Source organism: Chiloscyllium plagiosum, chromosome 24, assembly GCF_004010195.1.
Source record: "Chiloscyllium plagiosum isolate BGI_BamShark_2017 chromosome 24, ASM401019v2, whole genome shotgun sequence".
NCBI lineage: Eukaryota > Metazoa > Chordata > Chondrichthyes > Orectolobiformes > Hemiscylliidae > Chiloscyllium > Chiloscyllium plagiosum.
This window is the reverse complement of record NC_057733.1, coordinates 12,225,094-12,245,824: the sequence shown is the minus strand read 5'-3', so window position 1 is coordinate 12,245,824 and position 20,731 is coordinate 12,225,094. Positions and strand designations below refer to the sequence as shown.

Below are 20,731 nucleotides of genomic sequence, written 5' to 3'. Positions count from 1 at the left end.
ATGGGACAACAATAGTGAGATAAAATCAAAATATATCAGTTGCTAGAAATCGGAAATAAAAACAGAAAGTGTTGGTGAAACTGCTGGTGTGCAAACAGTTGTGGAGATACTGTTAACATCGAGTGTGGGCATGACTCTTCTACAATATTCTTCAGAAAAATATCTGTGGACAAACACCACAACTCACACCGAAACTTACCTGTTCTAGATTTTATTGGTGAGTGTAACTATTATATAATTGAAACCTCATGTAGTAATGGTTTTATGCTAAGGAGTGGATCGGTGGGGTGGACGAGGAGAAGGGGGAAGGGGATAAACAGGGTCAGAGTCTGCAAGGCTGGCATTTCTCATTTCGCGCCCCCCACCCAGGTCTCTAGCTGCAGCTATTCACACTATTCGAGGGGACTGCTAGCTCAGATTCCCACAAATTCCCGAGAGAGAGTGATAGAGGAGGTGGGTGGGTGTTGGGATGCAAGGGGACACGGCCTCAGCATTTGCTGACCTGGCAGCGTCTTGGGATTGGAATGGAATGGAATGCGGGCAGCAGGGATCAGGTTTTACTGACCTAGTCAGGTCTGGAGAGAGCTTTCAGCTGGGCAGGGGGGAGCGAGCGAGAGACAGACAGACAGCAAGAGAGAGAGAGACAGAGACAGACACAGAGAGATAGAGAGAGGGACAGCGAGAGAGAGAGAGAGAGAGACAGCGAGAGAGAGAGAGAGAGAGAGAGAGAGAGCGAGCGAGCACAAGAAAGACAGAAGAGAGAGAGAGAGAAAAAAAGAGAGCAGGAGCTGCTCCAGAGACAGTGCACAGCTTCAGATCTGGCAGCAAAGACAGAATGACTGGACAGCGATTGGAGCTGCTGCTCATGACGGTCTGCGGTGCCCAAATTTAATGCAGTCCTTACTCCCCCAACAAAGCCACCACATCATACCACCGCCACTGTCCAGCTCTCCCTCACTGTTAGCAGTCTCTGGGATGGGTGCACACCCATTCTGAACGCAGTCTCAACCTTAAGCTGCTCTTTTCCACCCAGTGTGAGGCAACAACACACTGGCTGATATTGGACCCCTTTAAATATATAACCCAAGGTTGGTGCCGCTAGTCTTGCCTCGCTATGTGTACTTCTACAATCGTCCGAGTTTACTTTCTTCTCGAGCTGCTGTATCTGACTAGTCTCAGACTGGTACCTGTAGGGGCCGGGGTTGGGGGGGGACACGGATCTAAAACTGTGGCACTGGATCTCCACAGCACTCAGCCCCTTTACCGGTGGTCACTTTTATCTTAAGACTTGGACTGGTTTCAGAGAACCGCTGGCTACTTAAAAGTTGTAAACAAAATGTGCTTTTTAAAATGCCTGTCAGATGTTTAAATAAAGCTTGCACTGATGTTACCGCAGGTCTGTGCTGTAAACATACTGCCCAGCAGCAAAGTGCAATTCACAGACTTCCCAAACGTATCGCTCTATCCCAGCAGCATAGAGCGATACCGCCACCTGCTGACTCTTTCCAGAACTCCACTAAACCACTGGCAGGTTGCTCAAGGCTGTCAGTCATTCAGTCAAGCTGTTTCTGGCAGCATTAAAAGCCGCAAAAGATCTGCAAATAATTTACTGTCGGAAGCAGCTGGTAGATGCGTTACTACGTGCTCTATTTAAAACTAAATGTAATGAAAACCTTGATCTTGCGTCGGAAAATCAGCCGGGCTCAAAATACGTAGGACCCATTAGACTCAGGTTCCAGGGAAATACTGAGAGTGCCTGGGGATTGTGGACAACAGAGGAAGTGATGGGACACCACCCAGACAGCGCGCCGCTCCCTCAGCGCTGACCCTCCGACAGCACAGGGCACTCCCTTTACACATTCAGAGCTTTCACAGCTGGAGGCAGAAAGGATGAATGCTCAGACATGCAGGAATAATTAGGATAATGGAGAAGTATTTGGACAGAGGGGCTGAACAGTCAGCCAAAATGGGCCCTAGATTGCCTTAGCCATTCTCCAACAGCGATATTGCCCATTATCAATGATGCCAACATTGCTGGAGAAAAGCAGCAATGATTGTTGTTGGAATAATCCTTCCCCTCCCCCTCAATGCCAGGAGTCATGAAGAGTATAGCTCACCTCAGAAACAGCCTTCTTGGCTTTCTCGTCTGCTCCTCTGAACTCGGTCATCAGTTCCTCGTTCTCTGCTGCAATTTGCTGCAGGTCAGATTCCAACTTGCGTTTGACAACAGTCGCTCCTTGAAACTGGGAAAGGGCAAAAGGTCAAAAGTGGTCACGACTGTGTGAAACATCTGGGATTATAATGGACTCAGTCTCCCCCTCACACTCCTCTGTTGGACCGGCCCCAGGAAACGATGCTGCAGCAAGTTCTGGCTCCTTTGTGGATATGTGGCTGTATACCCCTCATCCCGTGTCCTCCCTCCCTCCTGCCCAGCCTGATGGCTTCAACAGTTACCCCTCTACTCACTGTCTGCCATAGCGGGAAGGTGCTGAGTCACCTCTAAGAGGTCCAACAGTACTACCCCTTCCCCACCTTCCTAAGATGGCACTTTTAACAACAGGGGAAGATTCAGGTGAAACTCACAATCCCTTGAGGAGACAAAGCTAGAGCTCCTCAAATTGAGGAGTTTAAGACGAATGAAGGGAGAGAGTGTTCTGACCTGAGAGACAACCATAAATGTAGAACTGGGCCAGGAAGCAGCTTTCCCAAAAAAGAAGGCAGTGGAAATCTGGAACTTTTACCCCCAACCACCATCCAAATAATGGAGGCTGTGAAAACCCCAAACTGAGACTGCCAGAGTTCTTCCCTGGAAAGATTTTAAAGGGGATGAACTTAACGTGCAGTCAGCCATCATTCAGTTGGATGCTGGAACAGGTTCAAGGGGCTGAATGGCCTCCTCCTTGACCCAAAAGCATAACAGCAAACCTCACTCCCCAGCAGCACTACACACAACCACCCCAAAGTAAATTTGCAACAGAATTAAGGAGAAGAGATATAATTCTGCAAACTATTGCAAAGACAAAACCACGAGACAGCCCAATCCCTATTGTAATACAACTCCTCAATGTAAATGATTGATAATTTTACTCAAACCGATCATTTATGATCTAAGGAAATTAATACTAATTACAGTGAGTAACAAACCCTTCCATTTCTTTGGTAAATTAAGGAGAGTTGTGATTTGCGGGGTTTTGGAATGATGTACAAGACTGTTCTCAATTGTACAATCAGTTTGCTATTTCATGCCCTATTTCAACATTGACTGCTGTCTCTAACTGTGCAACAAACTAGTTTTATTTGGATCAACTGCTATGTTCTACACCATTACAGATTTTAACTTGTGCTAAAGTCCATAGATCATATATTATCAGTGTGAGTTCCTTAAATTCCAATCGCTTATTGAGAAGTTGTAGGAAATAGAGATAATTGATAAAACAAAAAAAAAGAGATCAACTGAAAATTGGACTCTGAAGACCTCAAGGGGCTTCCATTGGTCCAGGCTCTCTCACCTGGGTGTTGACCTCATTGTATTTGTCAGTCATCTCCATCAACTCTTGCTCCAGGATTTTGCGAGCACGGTCAGTCAGGTCTAGGGCACCGCGGGTCTCCTCCAGTTCAGTGGACAGCACCCCACAACGTCTCTCCACCAGGCCGTACTGCTCCCGCAGCTCCTCGTGCTGCCTGCTGTCCTCTTCCATCTGGGTCTGCATGTCCTGAGGGAAGACAGAAGCACAGGATGTGAAAACACACTAACCATCCAGCCACTCCCGCTAACAATGGTCTCACCAAACCTCAAATTTCTAAAGCGCCCTTCATCCGGACTGGAGACCTGCAGCTAAACACACCCTTCGCTTTGGCAACGTGGTCAGTGTTGGGATGGAGGAAACACAGTGTCCATTTTGTCCGCAAACAGGAATTAACCATTTGGTCCAATTATCTGCTCTTAGTCAGGGGCTGAAGGAGAAATGTTGGCTAGGACACCTGGGAGAACTCCCTCGTGTTATTTCAACTCACCACCATTGAATAGACCACATTGACTGTTGGCAACAGCCTCCTCTGAGTGAAGGGAAACTCTTGGATAGACACTGTCCTGCTCTCTACAGCCAATCAGGACGTGCCCAGGCCGTTCTTGAATGACCTGGACCCTCAAGTTCCCAACTTGCCAACAACAAGCCAATTGGGCGGCACAGTGGCAAAGTGGTTTGCACTGCTGCCTCACAGTGGCAGGGACCAGGATTCGATTCCACCGTTAGGCAATCGTTTGTGGAGTTTGCACATTCTCACCGTGTTTATGTGGGTTTCTGCTGGAGTTCCTCCCACAGTCCAAAGACATGCATATTAGGTGGATTGGCCATGTCAAATTGCCCATAGGGAGCCCAGGGATGTGCAAGCTATGGGGGGGTTAACCACAGGAAACGTAGGGTTACAGGGACAGAGTGGGGGTCTGGGTGGGGTATCCTTCAGAGGGTCAGTGCAGATTTGATGGGCTGAATGGTGTCTTTTTGCACTGTGGGGATTCTATGATTCAAATAACAGTTGTTCTGGAGCAGGAGGAGGCCACTCACTCCATCATGTCTGCTCCTAGCTCTCTGAGTGAGCATTAGGACTTGGTGTCATTTCGCTGTCTTTTGCCAGTAACCACGAGTATGTTTTCTATCCAAACAGTCATCAAAAGCTCTCTCACATCACTCAGGGCCAACCTGCCACCCAATCGCACCGTTTACTCTTGACTGTTTGAAATTTGGCAGTCTTGCAATAGCCCTGATGAGTGAGAGACAGATAGGTTTAGAAATAGGTCCCTTCTCAGCAATATTCAGAAAGGTGTAGCACTGAGGCCACCCTTGACGTTTCTGGTGAATGGAGGTTGATCGAAATTCAATGGGATCCTCAAGTGGATGCTCACTCCTTCCTAACGTCAAGGTCATGGTATCCCTTAAAATCTGCCACTGTCCAGGACCCACTGCTCTCCAGGCTGGTTAGACAAGGACGGTGCAGTCACACTGTGACCTGAAAGACCGAGGGTCAGTCTAAGAACCCTCCCACTCTCCCACACTATTGCCCAGAACACAAAGACACAATAGCCACAACACAGAGATCTTATTTGACTTTGCATTTTACAAACCAGATCCCCTGCTTCCCACATTCCCTTCGGGAGCAATGATGACTCAGTGAAAACAGACAAGTTGGCAGATCCTGATGAAATAATATGGAGGGATGGGACCTCTCTCTTTGCGCACAGCAGCTCCCTCTCTGCCATTTCTCACTTGACAACCAAGAGCTGGTGCACAGTGCCATCTGGTGGATATAAAACATGAGGACACAGGAGTTCATTTCTTGAAGATGGCTGATGAAGTGGGGGAGCCGGTGAGGGCACCTTAACCCTTTTCATACTTCACCACCATCTCCCCCTAAATGGGGACGTCCGCAAGGATTCAAATCCTAGCTGGTGGAATTTAAACTCAATTTTTCGATCAGGAATCACAAGCTGCTGTCAGTCACAATGAACATCACTGACCGTCCCAACAAACAATTAGTGGTTCACTAATGCCTTTCAGAGGAGTGAACCTGGTCTGGCCTACATGTTTCTCCAAACCCACAGCTGCCCCCTGAAAAGGGGGAAGCCAAGCACTTCAGTTCAATTAGGGATGGGCAACATGCGCTGATCTCGACAATAATGCCCATATCTCACTCAAGAATAACAACTCTCAACGAGTTGGCATTATTCAGAATTGCCAAGCTGTTTTCTCTACAGATCTCCTCTCAGTTCCCTTTGGTCAGTGAAACGGCCAGTCCTCAGGTGTAAAACTAATCCGGGTGTCAACTGGCTGTTCAACTGCAAGAAACCTCACATTGCAGTCCACACTGTATCACTTCCAGAAAGGGAGCGGTGTGTTTCCTTTCTACCTCCTTCCACTGGTGACACGGAGTTCAATTTGAGGAAAACCCACCATAAATCAGACAACTGAGGTCAGTTAAGGGCTCGAAACTCAAGGCTTCCTGAATGGGTTTGAGAGCACGATCCCGAGACTTTTAAACAACTTGGGGGAGCCACACAAGACAATCATGACCATCCTCTCCTTGTCACACTCAAACACCACATCACGGGCGCTGCAAGTACTGGAGAGTCCGACACACATCATTCCACAGAGCGAAGGCAAAGTGAACTCGAGGAGAATTTTAAACTGACTAATAAGATTTATCCTTCATTTGCAGGAAAGTGCGCTCTGAGAAGATGCTGTTGATGTTCATTCTCTCTCCACATCAAGTCCCGGTCCAGGGAGTAACTTAGACTGACACCCGCGTGCAGTACAAAGGGAGTGCTACACTGCCTTGGGTGTGAATTACACTTGGAAAGCAGAAAGTTCACAGAATTACAGTATTGTAACACTGCAGAAAGAGCCTATTCAGCCCATCATACCTGCACTGACTCTTCAAATGAATATCATTACCCAATGTCAATCTCCTGTTCCTCCCTCTATATCCCCATCCAAATAATCATCCACCTTTGGTGTCTCGACTGAACCATACTTCCAGGCAGTGCACTCTAATCCCAATTACTGGCTGAGTTAAAACATTTTTCTCACAGCATCCTTACTCATTTAGTCCATCACTTTGATGAAGAAAAATTAATTTGAGTTCCACCAGATGTCCTGGTGGGAAGTGAACCTATATCCCCAAAGCATTATGGGACCTCTGGATTAATGGCCCAATGACATTACCCATGATGTCAGAGTTCTCCCACTCTCCTTTCACAATTCAGCCCAGTCCAATGGGATAAAATTGTATTTGGTGAAGATTCGTGTCAATGTTTGCAAATATTAATATTTAGTTTGAAACCAAGACCTTCATTAGCTCAGCCTTGACTGCACTTTCCAAAAGCCCCTTCCCAGTCAATCACTGACTCTGAGGTAGAATACCTGTCCTTGTGTTACCCAGGGTATTAATGCATGTGACTTAAACAAAGACATAGGAAGCAACCTCTTTCCCCTGCTGTGTTCCAATGAACCCAACCGAATCAAAATTAGAACACAAAACATCGATTAATAAGTCAACATTAATGGCAGAAGTCAGGAAAACACTTCTTTGTGTCTTTTAGATTAGATTAGATTCCCTACAGTGTGGAAACAGGCCCTTCAGCCCAACAAGTCCACACCAACCCCCCGAAGAGTAACCGAGCCCCCTCTGACTAATGCTCTTAACAACTATGGACAATTTAGCATGGCCAACTCACCTGACCCGCACATCTTTGGAATGTGGGAGGAAACCGGAGTATCTGGAGGAAACCCGCACAGACATGGGGAGAATGTGCAAACTCGAGACAGACAGTCGACAGAGGCTGGAATCGAACCTGGGACCCTGGCACTGTGAAGCAGCAGTGCTAACCACTGAGCCACTGTGCTGCCCCTTACTCATCAATAATGATAGCAAGGGCTAAAGAGGGGGATTTTCTGGTCAGTATCTCTTGGCCACTTGTTGGATCGTGCTGTGTGCAAATTGCATTTCCTACAACGATAACTGCGCTTCAAGGTGACTTCATTGGCTGCAAAGCACTGTGGGACATCTTTAGGCAGTGAAAGGTGCTCTACAAATGCCTCTCTTCTCTGCTGTTACACACAGCCACACTTCACAACAATCTTTTGGAAGAATGAGACATAGGTGGACCAAATGCCCTCCACTGGTGAGTTGGCAGCAGCGCTTTATTTAACACGACCTTCATTCGGAGAGTGTCCTCTGTCATCCAGCAGCCACCAGCTCTTCCCTCACCTTTGTCTGTTGCTGCATCTTCTTCAGCAGTTTCACCAGCTCGCTGTTGTTCTTATTGCCCTGATCCAGTTGGATCTCCAGCTCATTCAGGTCACATTCCAGCTTCTTCTTTACTCTCAGGGCCTCCCCACGACCTTTCACCTCTGCATCAAGACTGGCTTGCAGCGAATCCAGAGCCCGCTGGTGGTTTTTCCTTGAAAGGTTTTTAAAAAAAAAGCAAGATCCAGTCACTGAAAAGGATCCCGGCAAAGACAGGCCCTGTTTAAGAGCGGAAAACAGCTACCTTTGATCCTAGCTAACAAAATTCCTCACCGTGAGTCTAATCTGTACCTTAAAATCAAATTGGCCCACAACGCCTCAGGCATGGCCTGCTTCCCACACACCATGTGCTCTCAAAACCACACTTCCACATCCTAACCTGCCTCAATCAACCCATCCACTCCTCTGCCTGCTGACCTACATCTTGATGTTAAAATTCTCACCCTTATTTCTCTCCATCGTCCCATCCCCTCACTATTTCTCAGTGTCTCCAGCCCCACAACCCTCAGCGTTCCCTTCACCTATCCTAACTTTGACAGCCCCTATTGGTGGCCATACCTTCTGCAGGTTCCAAACTCTGGAACTTTCTTCAGGAGCTTCTCTTTATCTCTATCTCTCTCCTCTTGATGACACTCTTTAATAACTTTACCTTTGGTTAAGTTTGTAGTCATCTGTCCTAATGTTTCCTTTTGTGACTAAGTCAGATATTGTCCAATGGGAAGTGTTACAAGGTTAGAATGGCTATATAATGATAAATTTATATGAGAGAATCCAACTTATTCCTTTCCCAGGCTCGTAAGATGCCAGGTTTTTTTGTCGACTTCCCTTCCTTGTATAATCTAACAACTGAAAAGCCCACCCTTGGTCTCATCCAATTACCGTTACTTAATCTCCCTCCTCTGCTACCCTTCCAAACCTTGACTCAGGCTGGCCCTCCAAATTCTTGACAACAAACAGTTTTCTCAACTGAATTAGAGCAGGAAGTGGCCATTCAGCCCTTCAAGCCTGCTGTGCTGTTCTAGGTCATGACTGATCATCGGCTTCAACACCATTCCCATTTCCCTTGATGTCATTAATAACTAGAATTCCACCAATCTCAGTCCTTAACCTACTCTAGGATGAAGTCTCCATAGATTTCGGAGGTAAAGTATTGCAGAGACAGAGACAGAGACATTCTCCCCTCTGCCTCTGCCTCCGTCTCCGCCTCCCCCCCCGCCCACTTTTCCTCTCAATCCTAAATGCCCTGTAACCATCTCTCAATTCTGGACCATTCCACTTTCCTCCCCCAAACCGTAGGAAACATCCTTCCTGTAGCTATCGCAATGAACTCTGTAAGAGTTCTGTCTGTTTTCATGAGATCACTTTTCATTCTTCTTAACTCAATAATTCCCTACCCACTACAGCTGCTAAAAGAAAGCACACCATCCCAAAATTGTTGGAGGTCATAGCTGACCAAAAAATTTCAAAATTATTCAACGGGGAAAAAACAGAATGGAATCAAGTACATGTCTCAGACTTACCGCAGGAGAGAGAGGAGGTTTCCGACAGAGATCAGGGAAGGTGGAGCAAAGAGGAGAAACACAAGCAAAGGTACTCGGTCAGGAGACAGCAACAGAGATCATATCATTTTAGAGAAGATACTAAATGCAGTAAACCAATACACACAGAGTAAAACATCAACCTATCTGCGCGCCCCCCCCCCCCCTCCTCCCCTACACCTCGGCAGTGAGAGAGAATTGGTTTGTCCAGAAAAATCACCATGGCAACAGGTCATGAACAATGATAGCAATAAAAATAAAACAAGTCATCATAATTTACACCCTAGTTAAGGACAAATCATTAAAATGAAAATAATGAAGTTTTTACAATTGTGAATATTTTAAGTTGTTCAAATTATTACAATACTTTGCAAAGTGTAGAACTCTAATATGAAAATAAAAATGTGGGGAGTTGATGGCTGATTGAGATGAGGACAGGACATGATTGCTCTGTACGGACTGCAGAGATTTACTGGAATGATGCCAGGGCTGGAGAACTGCAGCTACGAGGAGAGGTTGGGGCTGTTGTTGTTGAAACAGAGAAGGCGGAGGGCTGACACGTTTGATGTATATAAAATTGTGAGGGGTAGAGACAGAGTAGACAGGAGGAACCTTTTTCCATTTGGCAGAGAGTTCAAAAACCAGTGGCCATGGATTCAAGCAAAGTGGCAGAAAGATGAGGGGAACGTGAGGAAAAATCTGTTTTATACAGAAGGTGGTGTGTGTCTGGCATTTGCTGCTTGAGTTGGTGATAGAGACAGAGCGACAAACTCCTTTATAAAGTATGTGGTTCTGCATCTTAAGCTGCAGGGCTATGGGCCGTATGCAGGAAGATGGGATTAGAAAGGGCATCCGGGTGTCTCCAGGTTGGTATAGACAAGATGGGCCAAATAGCCCCTTCTGTATCATTTCTATGGTTCTATGGGACTAGTCTCAGATGCGATTCCACACACAGGTGAATAGCTGGCCAACATTCATGATGTGGATCTTATGTGAAAAGTTGCCACTGAGGATTTGAGGCAGCTGTACCCTTGGCCTGGTCAGGTTTGTTTGGAATGAGAATGTGAACAGGGAGGGGAAGAGGGTAGGGGGGGGGGAAAAACTAATACTGTTGCTAGGCTGAGCTTTCTACTTTCAATTCTGTCTATATCAACTCATGCTTTAGAAATAAGATAAAAGGAATTTTTTCACATTGCTGCGGTTGTACATGGCATTGGCTAGGCCACTTTCGGAATATTGTGTGCAATTCTGGTCTCCTTCCTATTGGAAGGATGTTGTGAAACTTGAAAGGGTTCAGAAAAGATTTACAAGAATGGTGCCAGGGTTGGAGGATTTGAGCTATAGCAAGAGGTTGAATAGGTTAGGGCTGTTTTCCTTGGAGTGTCGGAGGCTGAGGGGTGCCCTTATACAATCTTGAGGGCCATGGATAGGGTAAACAGATGAGGTCATTTCCTTGGGTGGGGGAGTCCAGAATTGGAACTAGAGGTTATAGGTTTAGGGTGAGGGGGAACATATTTAAAAGAGATCCAAGGGGCAACTTTTTCAGGCAGGGGGTGGTGCACGTATGGAATGAGCTGCCAAAGGAGGTGGTGGACGCTGGTACAATTACAACATTTAAAAGGCATCTGGATGTGTATATGAATAGGAAGGGTTGAGAGAGATATGGTCAAGTGCTGACAAATGGGACTAGATTAGGTTAGGATATCTGGTCAGAATGGATGAGTTGGACCGAAGGGTCTGTTTCCGTGTTGTACATCTCAATGATTCTATGATAAGTGATTGACAGAGCAGTGATTAAAATCCACCACGTGGAGCAAGCCATGACAAACAAGAGTTGACAAGAACATCAGGAGAGATGTGCAAATAAGTCTCTCATTTACATGGAGAAAGCAGTTTGAAGTCATCCGTTACAACAGCCGAGCAGAGATTAAGGTCAATCAAAAACCGCCAAAAGACAACGGGACTGAAAACCTATTGGCTGCAATGTTGATGAGCAGACGGAGAAAACGGAGAGAGTCAGTGGAAGAGCTAATGACCTTTGGAGAGCTGGATCATCACCCTGGAACTGCTCATTCATGCCTGCAGATACTCTGGCTAAAAGGCAGCAGCAAAGAGTCCTCCTTCCTCAGCCTGGTCTGAATCAGCACCATCTTTGAGCACAGCGCACCACACAATACTCTGGCACCAGCTACGTTTTAAATTTTCCCTCTCTATTTAACTTCTGAAGGGAGCTCAGTCGCGGAGACAACGGCAGGGGGTCCGGGGGCGGGGATGTCGCTGGTCGGCCATGGGGTAGTATGTATGCCCTGGGGCAAAACTCTGGCAGTCGGTGGCATTGGTGAAGGAGCTGGGGGCTGGAGTGGCACCAGGCCCGGACTACGGTGCAGCTGCTGAGCTGGTTGGTGGTCAGGGCGAGACAGCAGCTCAATGGGGTGGGGGGAGGAATCGAGCCCACCGTGGTGGGTGGGGGTGGGGGTGGGGAGTAATAGAGCCCGGGGTGGGGGTTGGACAGATCGAGCCCAGCGCAGGAGAGGCTTGGGGAGAGATCCAGCCTTTGTGGGGAAGGCCAGCATGGAGAGACTGCAGGTCCACGGCTGTAATTTGGAAGTTTTCAATTTTTTTCTAATTTACTCCTTTATTCTGACAAGAATTGCAATGCTGAATTTTTAACTTATTTCTTTATTTTCCCTCGTTTTTACCCTAGATTCTGTACCTAAGTAGCTCGGACCTAAGATGGCGCTGTGACAGGCGACATTATAAACCATTCACTGTGCTCCTGTACTTGACTACGCGTGACAACAAAACCCAACTCTGATTCTCCATCTAATTACCGCAGGAAGAAGCAGACGGCATTACCGTGTCGCCTCAAACTCCTCTTCCTTCTCCTGGACTCGGCGGTCAATCTCGACCTTCACTTGGGTCAGCTCCAGCTGCAGCCGCACCACTTTACTCTCTTCAGCCTGGAAACCAGAGGAACATCAGTGCATTCGGCAAGTAACTATCCACAGGCCGGAGACAGGTCAAACAACCGCTCAGAGGGTGAAACCTTAATAGTCTGGGGGTCGGGGAAACTAACCCTGTAAACGCACCGCAACATTCAGGAGAAAATATTCTCTGCAACATGTACTGGAACATTCTGAAAAATCAAATGCTAGTGGATGCACCATAAGTTTGAGAAAAATAACATTCCTAGAGCAGTGTGATATTAAAATAAATAAGTAGATGTACGGCAAAACGAGTTGGGTATGCACTGGTGATGACAGTGCCAACTCCCCAACCTTTCAGTGTTGGCACTGAGCTTAAAGCTGCACTTGGAGACAACACTGATGAAATGTAGCATTGATTAGTCACACAGGAACTTACAGCTTTGTAACAGAGCATCTGGGAGCACCGATTCCCTCAGCACATCAAGAGACAGTGTACCACAGATACTGGGTTTAATGTCACAGAATCATCTAACTGTTATAACACAAAGTGGCCATTGAGTCCATGCCTAAACCGGAGCATCATTATGTAGAGCCAATCTCCTACTCTCTCCCTATAATACTTCATACTGTTTCTATCCAAAACATCACCATTTGAACTGACCCTGCCAGTGCAATCCAGTCCCAAACTACCCACATTGTCCTTGCTTCTTTTGCATGTCACTTTAAATCTATGTCCCCCTCGTTCTTGCTCCTTTATAGGAGTTGGATCTACTCGAGGCAGCCTGCTCACAATTTTGAAAATCTCTATCAGCTCTCCTCTCACCCTCTTTCTCTCCAAGGACAGCTGTCCCAATTCATCCTCAGAACTGAAATGTCTCACTCCAGGAAGAAGCTCCAACTGTCTAGATCTTCTCCATTGCTGCAGTGGGGAAAGTGAGGACTGCAGATGTCAGAGATCAGAATCAACAGGGTGATGTTGGGATAACATAGCAGATCAGGCAGCACCCGAGGAGCAGGACAAACAATGTTTTGGGCATCTTTCCCGATGAAGGGCTTATGCCCAAAACGTCGATTCTCCTGCTCCTTGGATGCTGCCTGACCTGCTGTGCTTTTCCAGCACTACACTCTCAACTCCACTATTACAGTCACAATCACATGATTCCTAGGATTGAAGAGTAAGCCTCACTTCATGCGGAAGTTTACTGGTGAATACAGAGAAGGTTACAATGTGAAACGTGCTCTGTGTGACCCTCAGTGCAACCTATCATTCTGGTTTACAATAATGGAGTGGTCGTATTTTGTAGGGACAAAACAAACACAGGGTACCTGCCTCGACAGAGTTTGCTCCTTACAAAATAAGGTAAATAAATTGCAGACATGTTCTCTATGCCTGAAACTAGATATTGAGAGCTAGCTACAGCATGATCATCCTTTCCCTCTCACCGCTGTGCTTTTAGTCTTGCTCGGGTTTACCTCCAGTGCGGCCTCCGACTCCTCGAGTGTTGCCTGCAGCTCGTCCTTCTCCATCTCCAGTTTCTTCTTGGACTTCTGCAGTTCGTGGACGCTCTTCCCTCCCTCGCCTAGTTGGTCTGTCAAGTCAGTAATCTCCTCTGCAGAAGCAGAGCGGAAGCAGATCTGCGTCAGTCTGAGAGATCAAGGAGGCATCGCTACCTCTTCCAGCGACACAACTACAACAAATCGCCACACACTCTGGCAAAAACCGGGAGGGTCTTAACTTCAACAGCGATTGGCCAGTTTCAGACCCCTGACCCACCCTCTTCCCACTTACCGTCTGGGCACCAATTCTCTCTGATTTCTGGCAGCTGCTGGTGGGTAGCAGTGGGATGAAAGCATCAAAGATGGTAGGCCTCAGCAGGCAAGTACAGTGAACCTCTATGCTATCCAGAGAGGCTGGGACGCCCCATTTCGGTGTGCTGAGCACAATGGCTGCAGCAGCAATCTGAAGTGGGGGTGGGGAGTGGGGTTAATCTTTCATGGGATGTGGGCATCACTGAAAAAGGCTGGTATTCATTACCCATCCCTAATTGATTGAGGGCCACTTCGAGGGGCAGTTAAGCGTTAACCCATTCTGACACCATATTAGACATGAAACGTTAACTCTGTTTCCCCCTCCACAGAATCTAACCTGCCGAGTTTCTCCAGCGTTCTGTTTGTTTTTAAGGAGGTAACCACATTGCTGAAGGTCAGGAGTCACATGTAGGCTAGACTAGGTAACCCTGATTACCCTCCTGACATTAATGAACTCGATGGGTTATTTTGATAATCAATAATAGTTTAACGGTCACCACTGCGGAGATGAGCTTCCAATTCCAGATTTCTTATCTGAGCTGAATTTACCCTCCACCAGGCCCCAAGGACTTCCAAACCTCAACCTCCTTTGTCTATTTTTCAGTCTGCTTCGTTTGGCGATACTTGCAAACATGACCTGCCTTCAAGAGTGATGATGATCCTGTTTCAGGGAAAGTGTGAACATTAGGCCCCAGTTCTTACTGGGTTTGTTCACTCACGTAGTCTCAGAGATTGGTTTGGCCAGGTGTAGGGGGAGCACTTTGGTGACTGCAGCAGCAATTTGCTGGTGTGTGAAACTTAATGGGATGGGGCTCAATGTTCCTCGGGGGAGGAACATTTTGAACAGCATCAAGAAGAATCCAAAAGGCTGAGAAACGAAAGAAGAAAGGAATTAAAAAACCTCAAGATGTCAGGGAGACTCTAAAGGCCTGATCTGTAGCATAGCTACATATGGTCCTGTGTGAGATTCTATGGATTGAGATCCCACTGTTCTATTCCACTATATCATCCCTACAATTTGACTTTACAAAATGACTAAGGAAGGAGCTACCATCACTGCATTAGCTTATATTGAATGACAGCTTGTGTCAGCCTGTACTATCCTCAAGAAAGGGCACAGAAGCTTTGTTTGACTTGGATGACGGGTTAGTCAATGAGGGTAGACTGGATGGGCAGGATCTGAAGGCGGTACAGTTTAGAAGGAGGAGGTGTGATCTTATTGAAACACAGTAAGGTCCTGAGGGGACCTGGCTGTGTAAAGACCGAAAGGATGCTTTGCCCTTTGTGGGAGAGTCTAGAACTTGGGGACAGAATTTTAAAAAAGCGAGGCTCCCATTTCAGTTGAAGATAGGGGGAATTCTCTTCCCTCTGAGTGTTGAGAGTCTGCAGAATTCTCCTCCCTAGCAAACAGTTGATGGATTGAGTCTGTTGTTAGTCAAAAGAATAAGAGTACTGGAGGGACAGACAGGAAAGTGGAGTTGAGGCAGCTAATCATCTCAGCCATGATTCGATTCTGTCAGATGTTGGGGCATGGTCAAAAGGCTTGTAGCTGCTCCTAATTCTTACGATCATGTGTTCAGCTCAGTATGAGTACACCTGTCTCTGAATCCAAAGGAACAAACGTCCTGGCTGACATTTCAGTGAAAGAGTGTAGCACTACCAGAGGTCACTTTCATCCATGTGCCCTCTCAGGTGGGCACTGTCCAAAGGGTTTCCTTGAGACTCTGGTCAAGACTTAGCCTTCTAATCATCAGTGCCTAGCCAGGGGACGAAACGTTTGCAACAAAAACTTCCAGCTCGGCGAACAGAACCACAGCAACGAGCACCTGAGCTACAAATCTTCGCACAAACTTCTAATTGGTTTTACTCAATTGTGGGAACTTGCTCTGCACAAAAGTGGCTATTTCACTGACCAACATTACAGAACCGTGTCACCAACTAACCTGAAGAATAAACACCGCGTCAGCCTCAGTCGGAGGGTTGTGTCTAGTTCTGGGTATCACACTTTTGGAATGATGTGAAGGCACGAGAGAGGGAGCAGAAACCATTCACAAGAATTGTTTCAGTAATGAGGACTTCGGTTATGGGGTAAGCCAGAGAAATCGGAGAAGTTCCCTTTAGAAAAGAGAAGGTTGTGATGAGGATTCGACAGGGATGCTTAAAATATCGCAGCATTTAGACAGGATGCGCAGGGAGAAACTATTCCCATTGGTGGAAGGGTCAGAAACAGAGGATTCAGAATTCGGATGGGTGGCAAAAGCATCAAAAGGTGAAATAAGTGTATAGATTGGATCCAAAATGCACTGCCCAGGAGTATGGTGGAAGGAGACTCAACTGTGGTGTTGAAAAGGATATTGTGTAATTTTCTGAAGGGATTGGCGAAATGGCAGAGGAGGACAGAATTGCCTTTACTGAGGACCTGTAAGGGCATGATTTCTCCCTCCTACAGTCACCTTATCTTGCCCAACATATGGGTATGGACCAAACTTTTAATCCTAATATTTACACTAACTCAAACCCCAACAGCTATATGCATTCCCAATCCACCTCCATATCTATGCTGAATTTACCTTGCAGTGTTTTATTCTCCCGCTTGAGCGAGTCCAGTTGTTCGATCAGCTCCTCGTAGGAGGTCTTCAGTTTGAAGAGCTCGGTAGCGTACTGTCGACACTCCTTCTGGGAGGAGTCCAGCTCAGCCTGGACCTCCTCACACCTCTGACGACTGTCAGAGATCTGCTTGTCGATCATTCGCTGCTTCTTGTCCAGGGTCACACCGGCAGCATTCGCCTGAACAAAGACAAAAAGGTACCAAAGCGAAGAAAAAAGGGAAACCGCTTTGAGGAATACAAATCAACTCTGTGTTTAGCTTCACACTCAGGACTTTGGGGATGGGGACATGAAGATGGATTCATTTCTTTACCTTGTTAAGTGTAGGTCCTCAGTAGTCACATAACAGACTCAAGTTACAGAAAGTACACTGTTTAGTTCAAATAACCTGCAGAGGATGATCAATCATCTGCTCATAGCTGGATCTAATTTTGAGAAATGTCTTTCCCCTCCCCAACACCCCCTCCAAAAGGTTTTCACTCAAACTTGTTGCTAAAAGTAGAACAGGCCATGAACCCTTTCAAGAACTCATTTTACAGCAGATCGCAAAATGTAGATTTGGAGCTGCTTGATAAATACTTAAAACTGTTTTGAAATTTGCTGTTCATCAAACCGTGTATATATGATCAATGCTCCTTAAGAAGGAAGTTGCAAGACGGTGTTCTAACCGGAGACAAAGGCCTGTAAATTTGGATTGAGTGGCAGGTGGGGTAGCGGGTTAAGTCTCCAGAAACCTGTTTCCCAACCCAAACCCATTTCTGGCCACCCATTTCTAACATCACTCCCCAAAACAGCCTTTCCCACCATGATTGCTCCGCCAACCAACACCAGGCCTCATGCGCCCCCAGCTAGGAGTTCTTGAAGTCTTCTGTCACCAGATGCCTCCCACCACTCCATACTCAAAGTATCTCATCCTCCACCTCTCCAATATCCTCCCACTATTCTTCTCCTCAACTAACGGGCAATGACTGTCTCTAAATTCTGGGCCCTCACTTTCTCCACCCTCCATCACCACCCCCTTCTGGAAGGGGTACCCCACCAGATCGACACCCCCATCTTGGATTCATTCACTGTTGGGAATGACCAGTTCACCGTTCACCTGGAGGTTGAGCTCAGTCCTCGAAGGGGGAGCTACTGCTGCTGTGTCGATGCTGCACGGTCAACAGAACATGGGGTTAATCCTGGGTTCTCCCACCTCTTTCCTGCCCCCTTTGAAGTCTTCTGTCACCAGATGCCTCCCACCACTCCATACTCAAAGTATCTCATCCTCCACCTCTCCAATATCCTCCCACTATTCTTCTCCTCAACTAACGGGCAATGACTGTCTCTAAATTCTGGGTCCTCACTTTCTCCACCCTCCATCACCACCCCCTTCTGGAAGGGGTACCCCACCAGATCGACACCCTCATCTTGGATTCATTCACTGTTGGGAATGACCAGTTCACCGTTCACCTGGAGGTTGAGCTCAGGCCTCGAAGGGGGAGCTACTGCTGCTGTGTCGATGCTGCACGGTCAACAGAACACGGGGTTAATCCTGGGTTCTCCCACCTCTTTCCTGCCCCCTAGCTACTGCGCCCCCACCCAACCCCACTCCCCCCACCAGTGAATGTGAAGAGCAGGTGAAGACGATGGGACAACATTCAGTGACATTCCCAGAGAGAGAGAGAGAGAGAGAAAGGGCAAGGTCTGTAACAGTTCGGCCAGGAAATCAGGAGAAAGGATAAACTCTGACTACTCCCTGCTCCACGTTGCTGTTCAGACACGTGACATCTCTCTCTCTCTCACTGGATAGGGAATCAATGGGCCCTATATCTAAGGAAGGATGCATTGGCCTTAGATGGGGTTCAGAGGAGGTTTACAAGAATGATCCCCAGAATGAAGGATTTGTCATATGAGGAATGGTTGAGGATTCTGGGTCTCTGTTCGATGGAGTTTAGAAGGATTTAAGAGGGGGGAGGAGATCTCATGAAAACTTAAATCCCCAAAGTGCGGGTAAAACATGGCATTGTAATACTAAGTTGGAAATGCAATGTCAACATGCTGGTCCCAAATATTAACCAAGAGGCGTGGTCAGGTCAATTAGACAGTGCCATTTCTATGTGGCCAATTAACAAGCCACTGAAAGGTTCAAAAGTTAATTGTTCAGAACTTCCCATTGCTGACTGCATAAATACAGAAAAGATTGGGAGTGCTTTACAAGCACCTTGATCAGACAATACAGAGGCCAGAGAACAGGCCTCACCATCACTGACCCCATTGAAGGTGCCAGCATCTGTGCGGTTCGGACGCTCACTTTGAACTTTCAGCCGTCAATCCAAATGGAAAGATCGATTCGGGGAGGGGAAAGGTCCTTTCATTTTGTACGGTTTGTGACCAACTTCCTGTTTGAGGCGTGGTGGTGCCACCGTTCACCAGGCCTGGACTCTGGAGTGAGTCTGGGGTTGTCCCAAACAGTCTGCTCACCGACGTGACCATCCTGAGGTGCTGGGGGACAGGTGTGAGCGGACCACTTGGCTTCTGTTGAGTCTCCCTCACAGGCATCACCCTTGCCAGAAAATGTAAAATCCAGTCCCTTGAAAGGCTACCCACATGATGAAGTGGGAGACTGCAAGTCGTGCACTGGGGGGGTTTATATCATCACCTGATGGCTCTGTCTGGTACAGGGAGCTCAGCTAAGAACCACAGGTTCACAGAATCCCTACAGTGTGGAAGCGAGCCATTCAGCCCATCAGGTTCACACTGACCTTCTGGAGAGCAGCCCACACAGATCCCACACCCCACAACCCGATCCCTGCATTTAGCCTGGCCAATCCACCTAACCTGTACATCTTAGGACTGTGGAAGGAAACTGGAGCATCCAGAGAAAACCCATGCAGACACTGGGGAGAAAGTGCAAACCAAACAGTCCCCAGAAGGTGGAATCGAACCTGGGTCCCTGGTGCTGTGAGACAGCAGCGCTAATCCTGTAATTGGAAATCAGGAGAAAGGATAAACTCTCTGACTCCACGTTGCTGTTCAGACACATGACATCTCTCTCTCAATGGACAGGGAATCAATGGGCCCTGTATCTAAGGAAGGATGCACTGGCCTTAGAAGGGTCCAGAGGAGGTTTACAAGAATGATCCCCAGAATGAAGGGTTTGTCAAGAACAAAGAGCAAAGAAAATTTACAGTCCAGGAACAGGCCCTTTGGCCCTTCAAGCTTGAGCCGATCTAAATGTACTGTCTAAACCTGTCGGTCAATTCCTAAGCATCTGTATCCCTCTACTCCCCACCTACTCATGCGTCTGTCCAGACACATCTTAAATGAGTCTACCGTGCCTGTCTCTACCACCTCTGCTGGCAACGCGTTCCAAATGCCCACCACCCTCTGTGTGAAGTACTTGCCGTGTGCATCCCCCTTAAACTTTCCACCTCGCACCTTGAAAGCATGACCTCTCGTTATTGAATCCTTCACCCTGGGAAAAAGCTTGTCTCTATCCACCCTGTCTATTGCAGCAACCTTCAGGGTACAATGGACCTGCACTCTCAGATCTCTCTGCCCATCAACTTTTCCCAAGGCTCTTCCATTCATTATATAATTCGCTCTAGAATTAATTTTGCCTAAATGCATCCCCTCACATTTTTCTGGATTGATAACCATCTGCCACTTTTCCACCCAACTCTCCAGTCTATCTATATCCTCCTGTATTCTCTGACAGTCCCTTATGCTTTCTGCTACTCCACCAATCTTTGTGTCATCTGCAAACTTGCTGATCATTTATGTATATTGCAAACAACAGTCACCCCAATACTAACCCCTGTGGAACACCACTGGTCACCTTTCTCCATTTCGAGAAACTCCCTTCAACTACTACTCTCTGTCTCCTGTTGCTCAACCAGTTCTTTATCCACCTAGCTAGAACACCGTGCACACTATGTGACTTCACTTTCTCCATTTGTCTACAATGGGGAACCTTATCAAACGTCTTACTAAAGTCCATGTCATATGAGGAATGGTTGAGGATCCTGGATCTCTATTCAATGGAGTTTAGAAGGATTTGAGGGG

The 20,731-nt window shown here is 47.1% G+C and overlaps 1 protein-coding gene across 11 annotated transcripts in view; it reads right to left on the bottom strand.

Moving 5' to 3' along the window:
- Positions 1–20,731, bottom strand: part of LOC122562023 (myosin-16) — a 277,196-nt gene that overhangs the window by 8,372 nt on the left and 248,093 nt on the right. For all 11 annotated transcript variants that reach the window (XM_043714428.1, XM_043714426.1, XM_043714433.1 and 8 more), the window contains 6 exons: positions 16,648–16,864; positions 13,742–13,878; positions 12,198–12,301; positions 7,765–7,957; positions 3,510–3,713; positions 2,118–2,243 (listed from right to left, as the gene is read on the bottom strand). In XM_043714428.1, coding sequence (XP_043570363.1) covers positions 2,118–2,243; positions 3,510–3,713; positions 7,765–7,957; positions 12,198–12,301; positions 13,742–13,878; positions 16,648–16,864 — 981 coding nt within the window. The remainder of the gene's footprint in view (positions 1–2,117; positions 2,244–3,509; positions 3,714–7,764; positions 7,958–12,197; positions 12,302–13,741; positions 13,879–16,647; positions 16,865–20,731) is intronic.